Here is a 16,923-nt window from a genome sequence, read left to right on the forward strand (position 1 = left end):
ATGATTGATTAATTTCGAATAACAGCCTTGAGGAACCTTTTGCATCTTAATAGAATTGTGGATATCAGTTCAGTCACTACAAAACAATAAAAATAATAAATTTTTGATAGCGTAATGTAATTGGCAAGATAAAAAATTACTCACAAAGTGGTGGCAGGAGTACACACATATAAAAAGGGTTCTACATATGCAAGCTTTCAGGGCCAGTGGCTCCTTCTTCTCATAGAAGGGAGAAGGGAAAGGAAGACAGATAAAGGAAAAGGACTGGAGAGGTTCAGTAAAAGGGGTGGAGTTCAGAAAAGTCATCCAGAACAGGGGGTCAGGGGAGATTTACCAATGGGATGAAATAGCCACTATGATATTTTGTCATTCTCATTACAATGCATGAAAATGTTTTGTTTCTTATTGTATTTCCTGATTTAATTGTGTTATTTCTATGTGGTGTCAATCCAACCATTAGTAGCTTTTAAAAGATATCACATTTGTGGTTATGACTTTTCCTTTCCATAACAAAGTGCATTTAATAATAAATAATTGAAGAAGTAAAGATAACAGCTCACAGCATAACTCAGGCATTGAGAGATACATAATCAAGGCTGATAATGTTGCTAAGCTTTCTGGTTAACCTGTTTCAGAGTTAACAAAATAAGCATTCATAGACATACAGGGTGACAGTTATTGAACTATATGGAAGAAAGTAAATTAGTTGCAAACTACAGCATGCAGACACTTTATTCAACATGCAAACATCACTACAGATATTTGGATTTAGGTTATGACATGTTCAATATGCCTGCCATCATTGGCGATGATGTGACAGATGCATAGTGAAATTCTGCATGATCTGTTGAAGTGTCAGAATGTCAAAGATGTCGATGACCTCCTGAATGGCTGTTTTCAGCTCAGCAAAGGTGTAGGGGGTTATTGATGTACACCTTGTCTTTAATATAGCCCCACAAACAGGAGTAGCATGTGTTCAGATCCAGAGAATATGGTCGCTAATCGAGGCTCATGCCAGTGGCCTCTGGGTATCCTCAAGCCATGCAGTCCTCAAAGGGCTCCTCCAGGGCCAAACATTCTCCTGCTTTGATGGGGTTTATCTCCATCTTGCATGGACCACATCTTGACTTTGGATAATGGGGATAAAATCATCTTCCAAAATCTTCCCGTAGAGTTTGGTAGTCACCAACCACCAAGGAATATCACACCGATTATTCCGTGACTGGACATTGCACACCACACAGTCACCTGTTGAGGGTGTAGAGGCTTCTTGATCACAAAATGTGGATTCTCAGTCCCCCAAATGCGCCAATTTTGCTTATTGATGAACCCATCTAAATGAAAGTGGGCTTCATCGCTAAACCACACCATGTGCATACTAATTCCCATCATGCCCTGCAGCCAATCATGCAGTTTGAATGCCCTAACACAAACCATTCAGAAATTATGATGATTTTATTTCATATAATTCAATAATTGTTACCCTGTACATAAAAATACAAACCTTAATGGCAACATTGTGCCAAATGACTAAATGTACTGACATTGCTGTTAAAATTAAAGCTCTCAGTTTTAGTTTTATTATCATCTGTCTGTTAAGTATTTATAACATGATTTGTCCCATAACTTCATTGGAATAAAAGGCTACTACTTTCTCATATTTTTCAAATCTATAAAATTTTGGTATTGATATATTGCAATAATGTGAAATTTAAACAGAAAATGATCATGCATATCACAGTCTCATTAGATTAAAATGTAGATATGAAAATTAGCACTTACATTTTTCTTATGTCTATAGTCATTGTACGTTAATGATTTATTGATACTGGCAATATATTAAATTTCTTAGAATAAAATGATTAAAATTTTGATAACTACAATAAGTTGCAACAATTATTTATGATATAATTTGTGGTTATTTTACAGAGAAGCTTGTACACTGCCACACAAAGATGATAAGGGAAATACTGTTATTTTTACTCGTTTGAAGGATACTGATCCATCAAAATTTAACTGTGATAATATTATAAAGGCAGCTCTGTTAGGTCTTGAAGTTCTTTTGAAAGAGAATCCTACAGCTCCAGGCTACGTCTTTGTGTTTGATCCAACAGGCTTTGGTCTTCAACATATTTCCAAAGTAACTATAAGCACTATCAGGAAGTTTATGGTGTATGTTCAGGTACGTTCATACATCAACCCTTTTTTTTATTTGTATTCTATTGAAGAAACATGACATCAAAAATCTCAAAACTGTAGAATGTGATCGTCATTGCAGGTGTATTTACAATTCAGTACATTTTCTTGGTTGAATTAGAATTAATTGCCCTCTGAACAAATTTCTTTATGAACTATGGTAGTATCTATGTATACAAAGAATTTTGTTAACCTGTTTCTTACACGGACTGCTCTTGCATTTTACTTGTATTTTTTTGATAAACAGGAAGGTTTTCCTCTTAGAATGAAGGCTGTGCATGTGCTCAACACAAACGCTATCATTGACAAGGTCATGATGCTTCTCAAACCTTTCCTTGATAAGGAGTTGGCTAGCATTGTAAGTAAATAAAATACACATTTTTCCATATATGTGTTATAAGTACTGTGTGTCTCTTTTGAGAAATGTATTACATTTTGTACATAAACAATAGTGTTCTATAAGACTATTTGTAATTGATATTTGTTTTACAGCTCTTCTTCCACACACCACCAAATGATGAATTTTACAAGTTGTATAATAAGGAATGGATGCCAAGCGAGTATGGTGGCAAGGAAAAAACTTTTGCTGAACTAACTGGTATGAACGACAACCATTTTAAAATTTTTTCAGCTGTTAGGTATCAAATGAGGTATAATATATCTTAGATTACTAATTAATGACATGAGGAATTATACAATGAGTAATTAGCATTCAGAACTGGCCAGAAGTGGCTTTACTAATTTACCATCAAAGAAAGTTCAATCTTTTACATTCATGATCATCCTGTTCTCTGTGAGAAAGTAATATTTAGTTAGAGCACTAGGGATGAATCTCTGGATTTTCTCCCATCACTCTAATCTGTGGGTAACAATATAAAGAAAATATGAAACAGAATGAAAATATAAAATCATCTGTGCAGAGGGCAACTGAACGACTTGCATTTCTCCCTAAAATTCAAGGAATGTACCATCCATCAGCAAAATGAATCATATACAGAAATTATACATGACTTAATCTTGAGTAATGCTTACTCATTTGGGAACCTTATATTGATTTCTAGAGGAAAAGGCTGTTTTGTGACTGATAATGTAGCATATACACGAATTCAGTCTACATAATATATATATCAGAAGTAACGACTATAGCCTCAGTACTACCAGTCAAGTGTTAATTGTATATGGGAATCAAATGTACTTGACATTCTGACTGCATGATGACTGGTTTGCTAGTTGAAGGTATATGCTGGGGAGTGGATACATCCATGCTCTTGTGGGCTAACATGCAGGTGATGTCTTACACTGTGTGTGTGTGTGTGTGTGTGTGTGTGTGTGTGTGTGTTGGGGCGTACGGGCACTCAACGTCGAGGTAATCAGTGCTTGACACACATTAAAAAAAACAAATGTGGACAAATTTAGTAAAATGGAAGCATACATGCAAAGCAAGTGGGAAAAGATGAAAAATGCTGTATAATAAAATAAAACGTGAGGAAAATGAGAAAGGAGCATCAAGGATGCCACAGGAAATTGTCACTGGCTGGCCACTTATGTAAAATATGGGCGGTCCAGTCACCCTGTGAACAATGAGTCTTCCCATGCTTAAGGGTTTGAGTGTCTTTTGAGACAAAGGCTGGTTTAAACTTGACACATGGACTGTAGTTGAAATGCTGTTTATGTTGCTTCAACTATCACATTGTATTATTCATCATAAAGTGATTCTGGAGGTTTCTCGACAACATTATCTGCTTATGTGACTGGATGTTAAGAAAAATGAATGAGCATTGAGTATTGTGTTGTTTCCATGCAAGAAGACTTTGCTTTAAGTTATGTGATGACAAGTATTGCACAAAACCTAACATGATGGTGTCATTTCTTGCATCAGGGAAGATTACACCAAGAAACAGAAGTGTCTGACCAGAAACTATTTCAGGTTTTATTACAGTGAAGCCTTCTTTAAAAACTTTTTGTAAGCCCAGTAAGGTTATGTGAAGAGTCTGAGTCAAGTGTTCATAGACATGGCATATGAGTGAGACCTCTACCAATCTACTTGATTCTGGCCATAGGCAAGTATTTTAAGCAGGCATAACTGATAAATGAAGCAGATCATTCATTCATGGAAGGCAGTCTTAGGAATAGGGTAGGCTGTTGCATTCTCCTAGAAGAATGCTTCAGGGCATTGTGAGATGTGCTCAGTTGCTGTCAAAGAATAATCATGCCCTTTGAATTGTGCTAATGGTCACAATATGGTAGTATTCACAATGTTTCAATCATTGATTTGGAGCAACAAAAGTGCAAAATAGAGTTGCAATGTGATGAGTCACCTGATTACATCAGCAGGTATCACCCTGATCTATTAAGTAATTGCAGTCTTTCTCTGTATTCAGGGAGATTAATGCTTTCTTGACTGACTACAGAGTGTGACATTGAGACACTGCAATAAAGCTCAGTGTTACAATGTGACATCTGTACACACCAAAGCAACACATCTGCTGGATCTATAAGGAATACCTAAGATTATTGTCTCCCTCCTGTATATGAATGACACATTCAAGTTAATTGATGAGCAAGTCAGTATGGGAGTGTCAGCCACTTGTGTGTTCCACTAACTGTCAACATAGTTCAGAGCTGTTGTGAACAGTGCATCATACTCTAAATATCACAATAGTCACAGTTATGCTTTATCTGGCCACTCGAAGGGAATGTTTTGTTATCCATGATAAATATAAGTTGTTGACCTTGGAGAACACTCCACAATTACTTTATCTAAGTGTAGGCTGTATATAACTCATTATCACATGCAGACCAATTATTTTAACAGTGATAGCTTTTGGCTAGAGAATAACAAAGGCTGCCATTATTGGTTGATGCAATGTCACAGCACAGCTCCTACAATTATGAGAGTGAGTGATGCTGTAGGAGGAGTGTAAGCCAGTAGAATGATCACTAAGATAGTTGGTGATAGTGGTGTTTGCTTGACTTATAAACAGCAATAAGTCTTCTTGTCAATCTCTCAGGAGCATACTGAGAGGTGTGGCCAAAAGTACATGGTAGGAGAAAAAAAATCTATGATAGAACTTCATTGAGCTCAAGAACCACCACAAGTGACATGTACCACGATGGGTTGTGTGAATTTGTACATACCCCTTGCACTTTCCAGAAGTAAGTATGTTCTACAGTGAAAGACTTTTTTCCAAATGCTCATGTGGGTGCTTAATCACTAATCCACTGCCTCAGAATGTGTTGGATACTTCTTGCAGATGTGCAAGATCTTCAGCTTCAGCAGATCACATAATTCTTACCGCACCTCATTGATTTATATGTAGCAGATGCTGAGATCCTAAGTGATCTCACCTGTGAAATGCAGAGGTATTTTCCATAGCGTTGTGTACTCAGGATGGTATTAATTTAAAATGAAATGCAGTGCAAACAGCAGACTTAGGAATGAGCTTTGTGGCAATTAGATTTTTATGGAAAACACAGATGATCTGTTCCTAGACTAACACAACTGGAAGAGAGGATATTGTGGAGAAATGCCAAAGCTACAGCCTAGCAGAATGTTTCCAGAATGAACGTTTCACTCTGCATTGAAGTGTGCACTACTTCTGTGTGTGTTTTTCTTTTCTTCTTTTTCAGTGGACACCACAACACCACAAAGGTGCAGTCCATCATTATTTTTAGACTCTGCGCATAGTTAGTTGAATTAGATTCACTGAAATTAAGTGAATAAATTCATGGGAATAAAAGCAATAAAGATACAGTGATAGAAGATACCAGTGATTACTAGGCAGCTAAAATGTACTTTCATTGTAATGAATATGCCACAACTAAACAAAAAGATGTGTCAGGCCAATTCTCAGATGCAGATTACTTCCTTTTCTATCTGAGTAAACCTCCAGGCCTCATTCAGTGCTTCATTGTCATTCATGTTTCCAAGTATCATTTCCAAACACTGCAACTGGCAGTTCTTCTATGCATAATATGGGAAATATGCCACAGGAGGGGGAGGGGGGGGGGGAGGGAGATTTGCTGTAGGGTTACTCAGCCATGCCAGATGTGTATCAGTTGAATAAGGTTCAGAGAAATTCTTAAATGAAATGACTGCTTTGATGTGGGTAAAAAAAGCATGATTGGTTCAGAGTCTCTTAAGAGAGGTGTTCAGTCACCTGGTGCACATTTTTCAAGGGGTTGCCGCTTTGGAGACTTGTATGTCACTACCCTACCCAAGTAATACCGGGAGCAAAAAGAGACTTACAGTTTAGCACAGAAGTTGAACTAAATATTGTTCCTGGCATATATTCACATCGCAGAGAGGTGAAAACTTAGGGACAAAGGCAGACTGAAAAATTTCAAGATTTCAGTGGGATTCTGTTGCACACCCTTTTGGTTTCCAGGTATGAACTTTACCAAGACACCACAAAGCCCACTGATGGGGGTGAAACCAATGTCAGAAATGCTGAACCCACAATGTAACGAAAGCACAAAAAAGCAGGGAATCTAGTGCAAGTCCACATTTGGCAACAATTTTCACTAAACACATATTCAGGACAATGTGGAATGACAAAGCCCAAATTATATCTGAAGGTCAGCAGATCCCAAGCATAAGGTAAAGAAGAATCCTTGTCTCTTCATTTGAGACCTGAGGCATCTCTTGGGGCAACAGGCGTAGCAACGCATTGACCAGTGGCCCTGGTTTCCTAGCAGTATGGTGCTTGGTTGAAAGTTTCTTTGATGCTGTGTTAGGCATTGGGTCAGTAACCTCTGGACACTGCAGAAGCAGCTCACTGTATGGAAAATCACCAGCACTCATTCTCAAAAGCAGCATTGTCAATAAGGTGCAAATGCTCATGATTAGCCAACTGGACTATAGAATCAGTCTGACATTGATGCTAGAGGGATGGCTGCAGCCATAGAACAATAAGGAGAATCATCTCCAGTGATGGAGTAGAGCATGCTGATAACAATGAAGTTCTTCACAAATTCACATCATAGACAAATATTGGTTGATAGTGAGATGTGACTGTAGGTTTAAATTTTCAACTAATTCATGGGTTACAGGTAATTTCATCACTACTGTGCTTGTGTGATGGCAGAATGTGTATGCAGTTTACAGTCAATGGTTGTTGCTTATAAAATTGCCACCAATACTATGATAAATTTTTCTTATGACATGTGGGGGTAGCTTCATACTTTTTAACATACTGGCACATATTGCCTGAAGATGATCAATGATGATTTTCAGCAGTGGAATGCTACAGTTGTGACGACTGACAAGGACATCACATCTGGAGAACCACTTCTTTAGACACTCAACAATATATTTTTAATCCAGTTCAAGAGTGTGGTCTATCTTTGTAGTCACAGTAGTGATGCTCATAAGTAGATAAATTTTCATGATACAATCTGCTTTATGTGGTAAAGTGCTGAGGTTGCTGGCCAGAATGTTAGTAATTTTTTGTACATTTGGGCAGTGTGATAGCAAAGTAAGGCTACAGTATGTAAATATTTATGTTGCTGAAAAGCAGTGTTTTAAAAATCAATATCATAGCCCATAATAAAAAGGAAAATGCAGGAATCATGGCAGAAGATTTCAACAAGCTCTTGAACTGTGTTGAACATGGAAAGCTTTTAACAATAGATGCAAGTGTCCCTGTAGAAACCAAGCCAGAAAATATAAACCCACCTATAGTACAAGAAATAGAAATTACACTTAAAGAGATAAGAAACTACAAAGCATGTGGGGAAAATCAAGTGTTTGTGGAAATGTGGAAGTATGATGGTAAAACAAATCAGATGTCTTTGCATATTATTTTACAAAAAATTTGGGCAACAGAAAAATTCCCAGAAGAATGGTGCAGAGCTATAATTAATCCACTTTATAAGAAAGGAGACAAAAGTGATCTAGATAACTATAGAGGAATCTCGCACTTGGACTGTATCTGCAAAATTGTTTCCAAGATTTTACACATTAGGATCAAAGAACAGCTGGATAATGAGCAAAGGGAATACAAAGGAGGCTTCAGACCTTGGAGCAGCTGTGCCAAACAAATAATTACTCTGAAATTAATCACGAATTATTACCAAAAATGTAACAAGCCTCTCTGAATAACATTTATATATTTTAAGAAAGCATATGATTCTGCCCATAGACCCTCACTGTTAAAAATTTTGACACACTTCAGACTCCACCAAAAATTAATTAAACTGATGCAGCTTATCTTAACAAATACAAATTCGACAATTAAGTTCAGAGGGGAATTTCCTGAAACATTCTTGGTAAAAACAGGTTTAAGTCAGGGAGATGGCCTGCCACCACTTCGTTTTAATTGTGCTCTTGAATACATAATGAAGGAATGCTACAAGTACAATCCAAAGAACATTAAGATTGGAACACAAAAAGATAACATAAAGTTGAACTGTTTAGGATTTGCAGATAACCTCCCTCTTCTCACCAGCAACATTCAAGAAACAAACAACAAATACAAACATTACAGGAAATAGCCCACAATATTGGCCTTAAAATACATTTTGAAACAACAGTAATTATGCTAAAAGGTCCGCCACTGGCATACAAAATTGGAATTGGAGAACATAACATCAAGATTGTTGAAAAGTGTAAACACTTGGGAGAAATAATAACACACAATCTGAATGAGAAACCATTGTGGCAGAGTGGAAGAAAAACTGATTAAAACACATCATGTTACCAAGAACACATGTAACAAAAAGTGCCTCTCAATAGCCACAAAATTGAAACACTACAAAATAGTCACACAGCCACAAATAACATATGCTAGCAAAACTATATTTAAAACAACCAATACTGTAGCAATAGACAAATTACTTTAAATAGAAAGAAGGATAGTCAGAACATGTATATATAAAAAAATACAGAAAAGACAGTTTGGAGAATAGCTTCAAATGAAACAGTTTGTAAAGAAATAGAAACAGTGACAAGTACAATGAAATAGAAAGGGATCTCTTTCGTAGGACATCTGATGAGAACAACAGAAAATAGAATTAGCAGGAAAATAATTGAGAAATTATGGAATAGTAAGAGTCGCATTAGATGGATCACAGAAATCAAGGAGGACATGATAAAATAACAGGTTATGATGGAGGATTTGAATGGCAAGACAAATGAACTCAAGGCATGTCAGCACAAGTATATCACACTACCAATATATATTAACAAACAGAGAATGAGAAGGGTGATTTCAGATGAGGAGAGAAGGGCACAATCTGAAAGAATGAAATAGTATTGGATCAACAAGAAGCAGAAGAACCTAGTTCATATTACTGACTAAAGTGGTCCAATGTAGACCATATAATAAATTTAAAAAATCAATATCAAAACAATATTCAATTTTATTTGTCACAGTATGGTACTACATTGCACATATCACCATATGGATAAAGTACATTGAGAAGCTGTTCAGACAAAGAAATGTCACTCACAGCATGCAACATGCTCTTTTGTTCTAATGATGGTGCTCACTTATGCAGGTGTGAATTCCACAGGACACAACAAGTGTTCAAAAGTGATGATGGTGTGACAATGATAGTTGCAAGTTAAAACTGTGTGCTGGACCGAGACTCGAACTCGGGACCTTTGCCTTTCGCAGGCATGTGCTCTTCCGACTGAGCTACCCAAGCACGACTCATGCCCCGTCCTCACAGCTTTAATTCCGCCAGTACCTCGTCTCCTACCTTCCATTCTAGAAACATCCCCCATGCTGTGGCTAAGCAAAGTCTCCACAATATCCTTTCTTCCAGGAGTGCTAGTTCTGCAAGGTTCGCAGGAGAGCTTCTGTGAAGTTTGGAAGGTAGAAGACGAGGTACTGGCGGAATTAAAGCTGTGAGGATGGGGCGTGAGTCGTGCTTGGGTAGCTCAGTTGGTAGAGCACTTGCCCGCGAAAGGCAAAGGTCCCGAGTTCGAGTCTCGGTCCGGCACACAGTTTTAATCTGCCAGGAAGTGTCATATCAGCGCACACTCCACTGTAGAGTGAAAATTTCATTCTAGAAACATCCCCCAGGCTGTGGCTAAGCCATGTCTCCGCAATATCCTTTCCTCCAGGAGTGCTAGTACTGCAAAGTTCGCAGGAGAGCTTCTGTGAAGTTTGGAAGGTAGGAGACAAGGTACTGGCAGAATTAAAGCTGTGAGGACGTGGCATGAGTTGTGCTTGGGTAGCTCAGTCAGTAGAGCACTTGCCCGCAAAAGGCAAAGGTCCCGAGTTTGAGTCTCAGTCTGGCACACAGTTTTAATCTGCCAGGAAGTTTCATATCAGTGCACACTCCATTGTAGAGTGAAAATTTCATTCTAGTTGCAAGTTAGTCAGATAGAACTCTAAAGTAGGCATACTGCTTTTGATAGCATCTTAGACATCATTAATAGGACAGAGAACAGACAATATCAGAGACGAGGCAAATAATTTTGTATCCATGAAGTGTTTGTGGAACCACTTAAACACTGTTTAGATCGAATGTGACAGTGCACTATGTCATTATAGTAATGTGTTTCTAAGTACATGCTGTGAGGGGTTCAAACGATATCTCAGTAAGTATCTTCTCCTGTGAGGAATAAGACAGGCCTTTGAGTATTTCACATCACTCCACATAAACATTCCCCAAATGAGGATATCATCATTCACCTGATGCATACTCTAATAGCAAGTGAGGACAACTGTCTAATGTGGTGTTTGAATTACCAAAATTCACCAACACTGCAACTCATTAAAGGTGACCATTTTCCAACCTTTGAATGTCCAGTGGTGTTCAGTAACCCATATAATCTTTTTGTTGGGTGATACATTGTTAAAAGGTTTACTTCTGTGTGGCAGACAAGCTACACTGAATGGAGAAAATGGTAATCATTTTTGCATGTGTCTGTCAGTGAATTGGCCAATAGATTCTTATGCTATGAACTGTATATGCATTGTAGCAATTTCAGTTTGTTGTTACCAATATCATTGAGTCATACATTTTTTACTATTGCAATTTAACTTGTTACTTGCATCTTACTTACGGTTCTAAAAATTCAAGAAACTGACTAAGATATAGCATTTTAAATGCACTTTCCACTGATGATACACCCATGATCACTCACCATTTGACATTTCTCTGCACCATTTCTGTGTTTCCATATTATTCAGGGTTGTACAGTGGTTAAACACAAACTTCTCTTCCCTATCTAGTCAAGCTTACAAAAAAATTACATTTATGACTTATCCTGTACATGTAGAAGCTACATTCTTGTTCTGTTTTCTTTGTGTTCATGTACATACAATGTATTGATTTGTTCTTGTTTTCATTTTACAAAATGGTCTGTGACATGTAAATTTATAATGAAAACATGATTCTACCTACAGTGACATTATAATTTTATTCTGTTTTTGTCTCTATATCTGAACTTATACATGTTTACAATCTCCATTCAGAATTTACTCACATAATTTTTATCAATCTTTCTTTTTTATTCTTCCCTGATAAGGCTCACATCAGTATCCTCCTGTGCATCTGAAGAGGGAAAAAATATAATGCTGTAATCACAGTATATACACTCCTGGAAATGGAAAAAAGAACACATTGACACCGGTGTGTCAGACCCACCATACTTGCTCCGGACACTGCGAGAGGGCTGTACAAGCAATGATCACACGCACGGCACAGCGGACACACCAGGAACCGTGGTGTTGGCCGTCGAATGGCGCTAGCTGCGCAGCATTTGTGCACCGCCGCCGTCAGTGTCAGCCAGTTTGCCGTGGCATACGGAGCTCCATCGCAGTCTTTAACACTGGTAGCATGCCGCGACAGCGTGGACGTGAACCGTATGTGCAGTTGACGGACTTTGAGCGAGGGCGTATAGTGGGCATGCGGGAGGCCGGGTGGACGTACCGCCGAATTGCTCAACACGTGGGGCGTGAGGTCTCCACAGTACATCGATGTTGTCGCCAGTGGTCGGCGGAAGGTGCACGTGCCCGTCGACCTAGGACCGGACCGCAGCGACGCACGGATGCACGCCAAGACCGTAGGATCCTACGCAGTGCCGTAGGGGACCGCACCGCCACTTCCCAGCAAATTAGGGACACTGTTGCTCCTGGGGTATCGGCGAGGACCATTCGCAACCGTCTCCCGCACACCGTTAGGCCGTCTTCCGCTCACGCCCCAACATCGTGCAGCCCGCCTCCAGTGGTGTCGCGACAGGCGTGAATGGAGGGACGAATGGAGACGTGTTGTCTTCAGCGATGAGAGTCGCTTCTGCCTTGGTGCCAATGATGGTCGTATGCGTGTTTGGTGCCGTGCAGGTGAGCGCCACAATCAGGACTGCATACGACCGAGGCACACAGGGCCAACACCCGGCATCATGGTGTGGGGAGCGATCTCCTACACTGGCCGTACACCACTGGTGATCGTCGAGGGGACACTGAATAGTGCACGGTACATCCAAACCGTCATCGAACCCATCGTTCTACCATTCCTAGACCGGCAAGGGAACTTGCTGTTCCAACAGGACAATGCACGTCCGCATGTATCCCGTGCCACCCAACGTGCTCTAGAAGGTGTAAGTCAACTACCCTGGCCGGCAAGATCTCCGGATCTGTCCCCCATTGAGCATGTTTGGGACTGGATGAAGCGTCGTCTCACGCGGTCTGCACGTCCAGCACGAACGCTGGTCCAACTGAGGCGCCAGGTGGAAATGGCATGGCAAGCCGTTCCACAGGACTACATCCAGCATCTCTACGATCGTCTCCATGGGAGAATAGCAGCCTGCATTGCTACGAAAGGTGGATATACACTGTACTAGTGCCGACATTGTGCATGCTCTGTTGCCTGTGTCTATGTGCCTGTGGTTCTGTCAGTGTGATCATGTGATGTATCTGACCCCAGGAATGTGTCAATAAAGTTTCCCCTTCCTGGGACAATGAATTCACGGTGTTCTTATTTCAATTTCCAGGAGTGTATTTGGTCTATGTATGAGTACATGCTTCGACATGATGACTACTTTCTAAACACTTTTTTACAGTGCCTAGCCAAACAGAGATGGCTAGATTATTTTTCTGAGTACGGCAGTTATTTATATGTTTTAATTTTTAATAACTGAGGAGCAACTTTTCAAAATGCATTATGTCCACTGGTGGACAAAATTGAATTTGATATGAAATCATGTATTTTCTGACCCATGCCTTAGACTTCTACAAGCAGGTCCCATGAAAATGTGTTTTAAAACCTTCAAGGAGAGCTTTGAAAAGTAGAAAATGCAATATATAGCAAGTATGAATGAATGAAACTGTATGAAGTCCATCAGTTGATTTAATTATTTTCTTATTAAGCAATGTTGCCTACAATGTAAGACTGGTGGATTGATTTGAAACTGTTTAAATGACCAAAATGACCAATTAGTATTTGTTTTCAATATTACAGCAGTGTTGTGTATGTTTCTTTTTCAAGAAACAGATGTAAAAACTTGTTCTGTTAAAATCAGGTATATGATAGAGAGTGGGTGCATATTTGTCATTGATTTCCACCTTTTTTAGTTAGAAGAGTATCTCCAGTGCATGTTACTGATGCACTTTTCTGCTTTCCAATTCAAGAACACTACTTTTTACCTGCTGACTGAGGTTTTGACTGAATTTTTGACTGAGAATAAACAAAAAATTATAAAATTTCAGAAATATTGAATCTGAAAATACCAGGAAGTTTACAGAGAGGTGGGTGAAACAAAGATTTTGGGGAAAGATTGGGAAATATTTGACTACAAAGAACTAAGTAAAAATTTGAAACCTGAATGGGACCAGTAATCTGAAAAGCTTTCATCTGAAGAAATGCATGACACACAAAAAGGTAATTGATGTGATGATGAAAACTCACCTGAACTACTTTTCTGATAATCCTTCAAAGTGATTTTTGCCATTAGGCGAACATGGATACAGCTTTAGAAACATAGCATATAGATCTAAAGTGACATCTCTAAACAGGATTAAACAAGAAAAGAAAGATGATGTAATAAACTACTAAGCCTTAGCTTTAGAAGAGATTGGAGAGAAAATGAAGTGTTTAAAATTTTCACCAAAATCATCAGCCTTATATGTAATGAACCTATTGTCCAAGACACTGTTTGGATTGTATAGAAGAGGAGCCTGTTTTGGAAAAACGATGTGGACACTGTAACTGGAAATGAAGTACATTTATGTTTTCATTTATGCTTTACTGAATATTACTGAATATTAAAATGTGGTAAATTTCCCAAAAATATTTTTATGTTATTGAAAACTAATCAAAATGCACGATGTCCAAATTAGCTTACATCAAAAGTCATATTGTCCAATAGAAGACAACAAAAACCATTTCGTCTGTCAAAAAAAGTACTTATATCTTGAAAGGAAAAAAATATCCTTGTAATAAATGAATTTTTATCAGCAGCCCTACTTAAGTATTTTGTGTAAAATTAATAAAATACTTTTTGTGGTATAAGTAGTTCACTTCTTCTGAAAATTTTACTTTTTGTGTCATTATACATTTGAAAAAATTGCTACTCATTGAATTAAGTTCATAAAATATTTGTGGGATCCTTTTCAGTCAGTAACTTGATTACAATTACACAAAAGTGTGCTTTATGTTGCAGATGATATGCGGCAGTTGGTTCTCAAGGAAGGGAGTAGTTACGTGGCAGAAGAGGCTAAATGGAGAGTGGATGAGAGTAAGAGACAAGGCAAGCTGAAGACGAAGGTAGACTTGTTTGGAGCTGACGGGTCCTTCAAGAAGTTGTCCATTGACTGAAAAAGCTGCCTGAGATGGAGCACAAGTCTGCAGCCAGTGACATCTTTTGCATGGAGTTAAGCAGATACATGTACTCTCGCAAAACCACAGAAACAACAGGATCCTGTAGTCCATATTCAGAAATGTGTTGTTTTCTTTTGCAGAAAATAAAATAGAAAGCATTTACACTGTTAAACATGCAGTAAAATACATTTTGAATGATACAGTGAGCTATTAATTCTTGTTCAAATAACTAATAGTAGCATAAAGAGTACAATACTATCTGTATAATAAGATAAAAAATGTAAGGAATGGTATCGTGTTTTTGCAATAAACGTTATCTGAAAAAATTCACATTGTCTTAAATGCAACCACAAAATTCAACTTGAGTCTTCCTTCTTTTCCTGTAAACAGTCATGATTATTACCAAGAAAAAGTAACAACTGCTTGATTCAATTGACAATATAAGGAACATGAAAACTTCCTACATGAGGTCACAAGATATTATTTATTTCTTTACAGAGTGTTTCAAGAACTAAATTACTTGTCTTCAGTCAATAAAGTAAAAATATTATTTTTCAGGACTGTTATAACTTTGCTTTTACATTTGTGAATCGCAAATATTGAAATCAAAAAATAAAACCTACTTATTTAAATTGATTGATTATAATGTTTATTCATTAAATGACATTGTCTACCAATGTTGTGGGGTTTTAAAAACATTCAGTGTGGAAATAAACATAATGCATATATTAAATTATTTCATTAATTTGTTGTGGTTATGCAGATACATTCTGAGGTGTGGAATGAGTTAGTAAGTTCATTAATTGCGGTATTTAAATAATTGATAGTAAAAGTCGGTAGTATAAAACTCTAGTAGGTGACATGTAAAACACACAGTTGCTATCCAAGTAGTAATTTCTGTTGTACTGTTAAAGTGACAATAATCATTTATAGACTCTTGAATAACTCAACTATATAAAAAAACAAATCTTGGTAGTTCCCAGATTCTGGAAATATTTCTAGTGTGTGTGTGGGGGGGGGGGGGGGGGGGGGGGGGGGGATATGGCACCGATGGCACCCAAATGTTAAATAATTATTCTGAACTGCATATAACATCACATACAAACTATAATTACATTTGATAAGAAAAACAAAGCACTACACATGTTTCTTTTTAATTTCATTATATACAGATTGGCCCATGTTAAAGATCCATCTGGGATGTAGGAGATGCATTTAACATATTATATATTATTGCTCCTGTAGATATTGCTGGACTGGTGATAAGAATTTTAGAACATTTTGATCTCTTGTTTCTGTCTTGTAACTGTGCTTCAAACAACAGCAAAATAACAACTACTGCTGTGGATGAACATAACATATTTATCATGTAATCTCTGGAACAGAAAAATATAACACTCAAGCACAGTTATCTGTAATCAAGAAAGATAAACCTAGATAAAGAATGTTATTTCACAGACAGGTTGGGTTCATGTAGAGGGCTAATCTACATCCTGCTTCTTATGTGCGCATTATAGTGTACCGTACAGTTAGAAAAACCTAAGTATAAACTCCTGAACCATCCCAACAAAAAGAAACGGAGAATTCCAATAATTATCAGAACCACACAAAGAAATAAGTGATTTGAGTAATCAGAAATTAGTGAAAGGAAGAAAGAATACAAAATGGGTGAAAAGGATTATAGAGTACACTTTAATAAAGCAAAGTTTCATTCCAGTTATATTTGTATGAGTAGATATCTTTTCTTATTTCTAGCTTTCATAATGGCATTCAAAAATTCTTTTAAAAATCTTATCAGTGGTTTTTAAGCCAATAAGCAATACAGAAACTAGGAAGTAAAATCTAAAAAATTATGATAACAATCACAGGAGGAAGTAACTTCCTTTTGTGTTTTACATGTAAAAAGTAATGAGTGTTGATTAGCAAGCAACTTGTATGCACTTATACAATATG

General features: G+C 37.7%; 1 protein-coding gene across 1 annotated transcript in view; it reads left to right on the forward strand.

Annotated features, from left to right (window-relative positions):
* LOC126101275 (uncharacterized) overlaps positions 1 to 16,923 on the forward strand; it is a 51,988-nt gene that overhangs the window by 18,128 nt on the left and 16,937 nt on the right. The window contains exons 4-7 of the mRNA XM_049911958.1: positions 1,930 to 2,182; positions 2,444 to 2,554; positions 2,689 to 2,794; positions 14,813 to 14,964. Coding sequence (XP_049767915.1) covers positions 1,930 to 2,182; positions 2,444 to 2,554; positions 2,689 to 2,794; positions 14,813 to 14,964 — 622 coding nt within the window. The remainder of the gene's footprint in view (positions 1 to 1,929; positions 2,183 to 2,443; positions 2,555 to 2,688; positions 2,795 to 14,812; positions 14,965 to 16,923) is intronic.

Source organism: Schistocerca cancellata, chromosome 9 (genome assembly GCF_023864275.1).
Source record: "Schistocerca cancellata isolate TAMUIC-IGC-003103 chromosome 9, iqSchCanc2.1, whole genome shotgun sequence".
In the NCBI taxonomy this organism is placed as follows: Eukaryota; Metazoa; Arthropoda; class Insecta; order Orthoptera; family Acrididae; genus Schistocerca; species Schistocerca cancellata.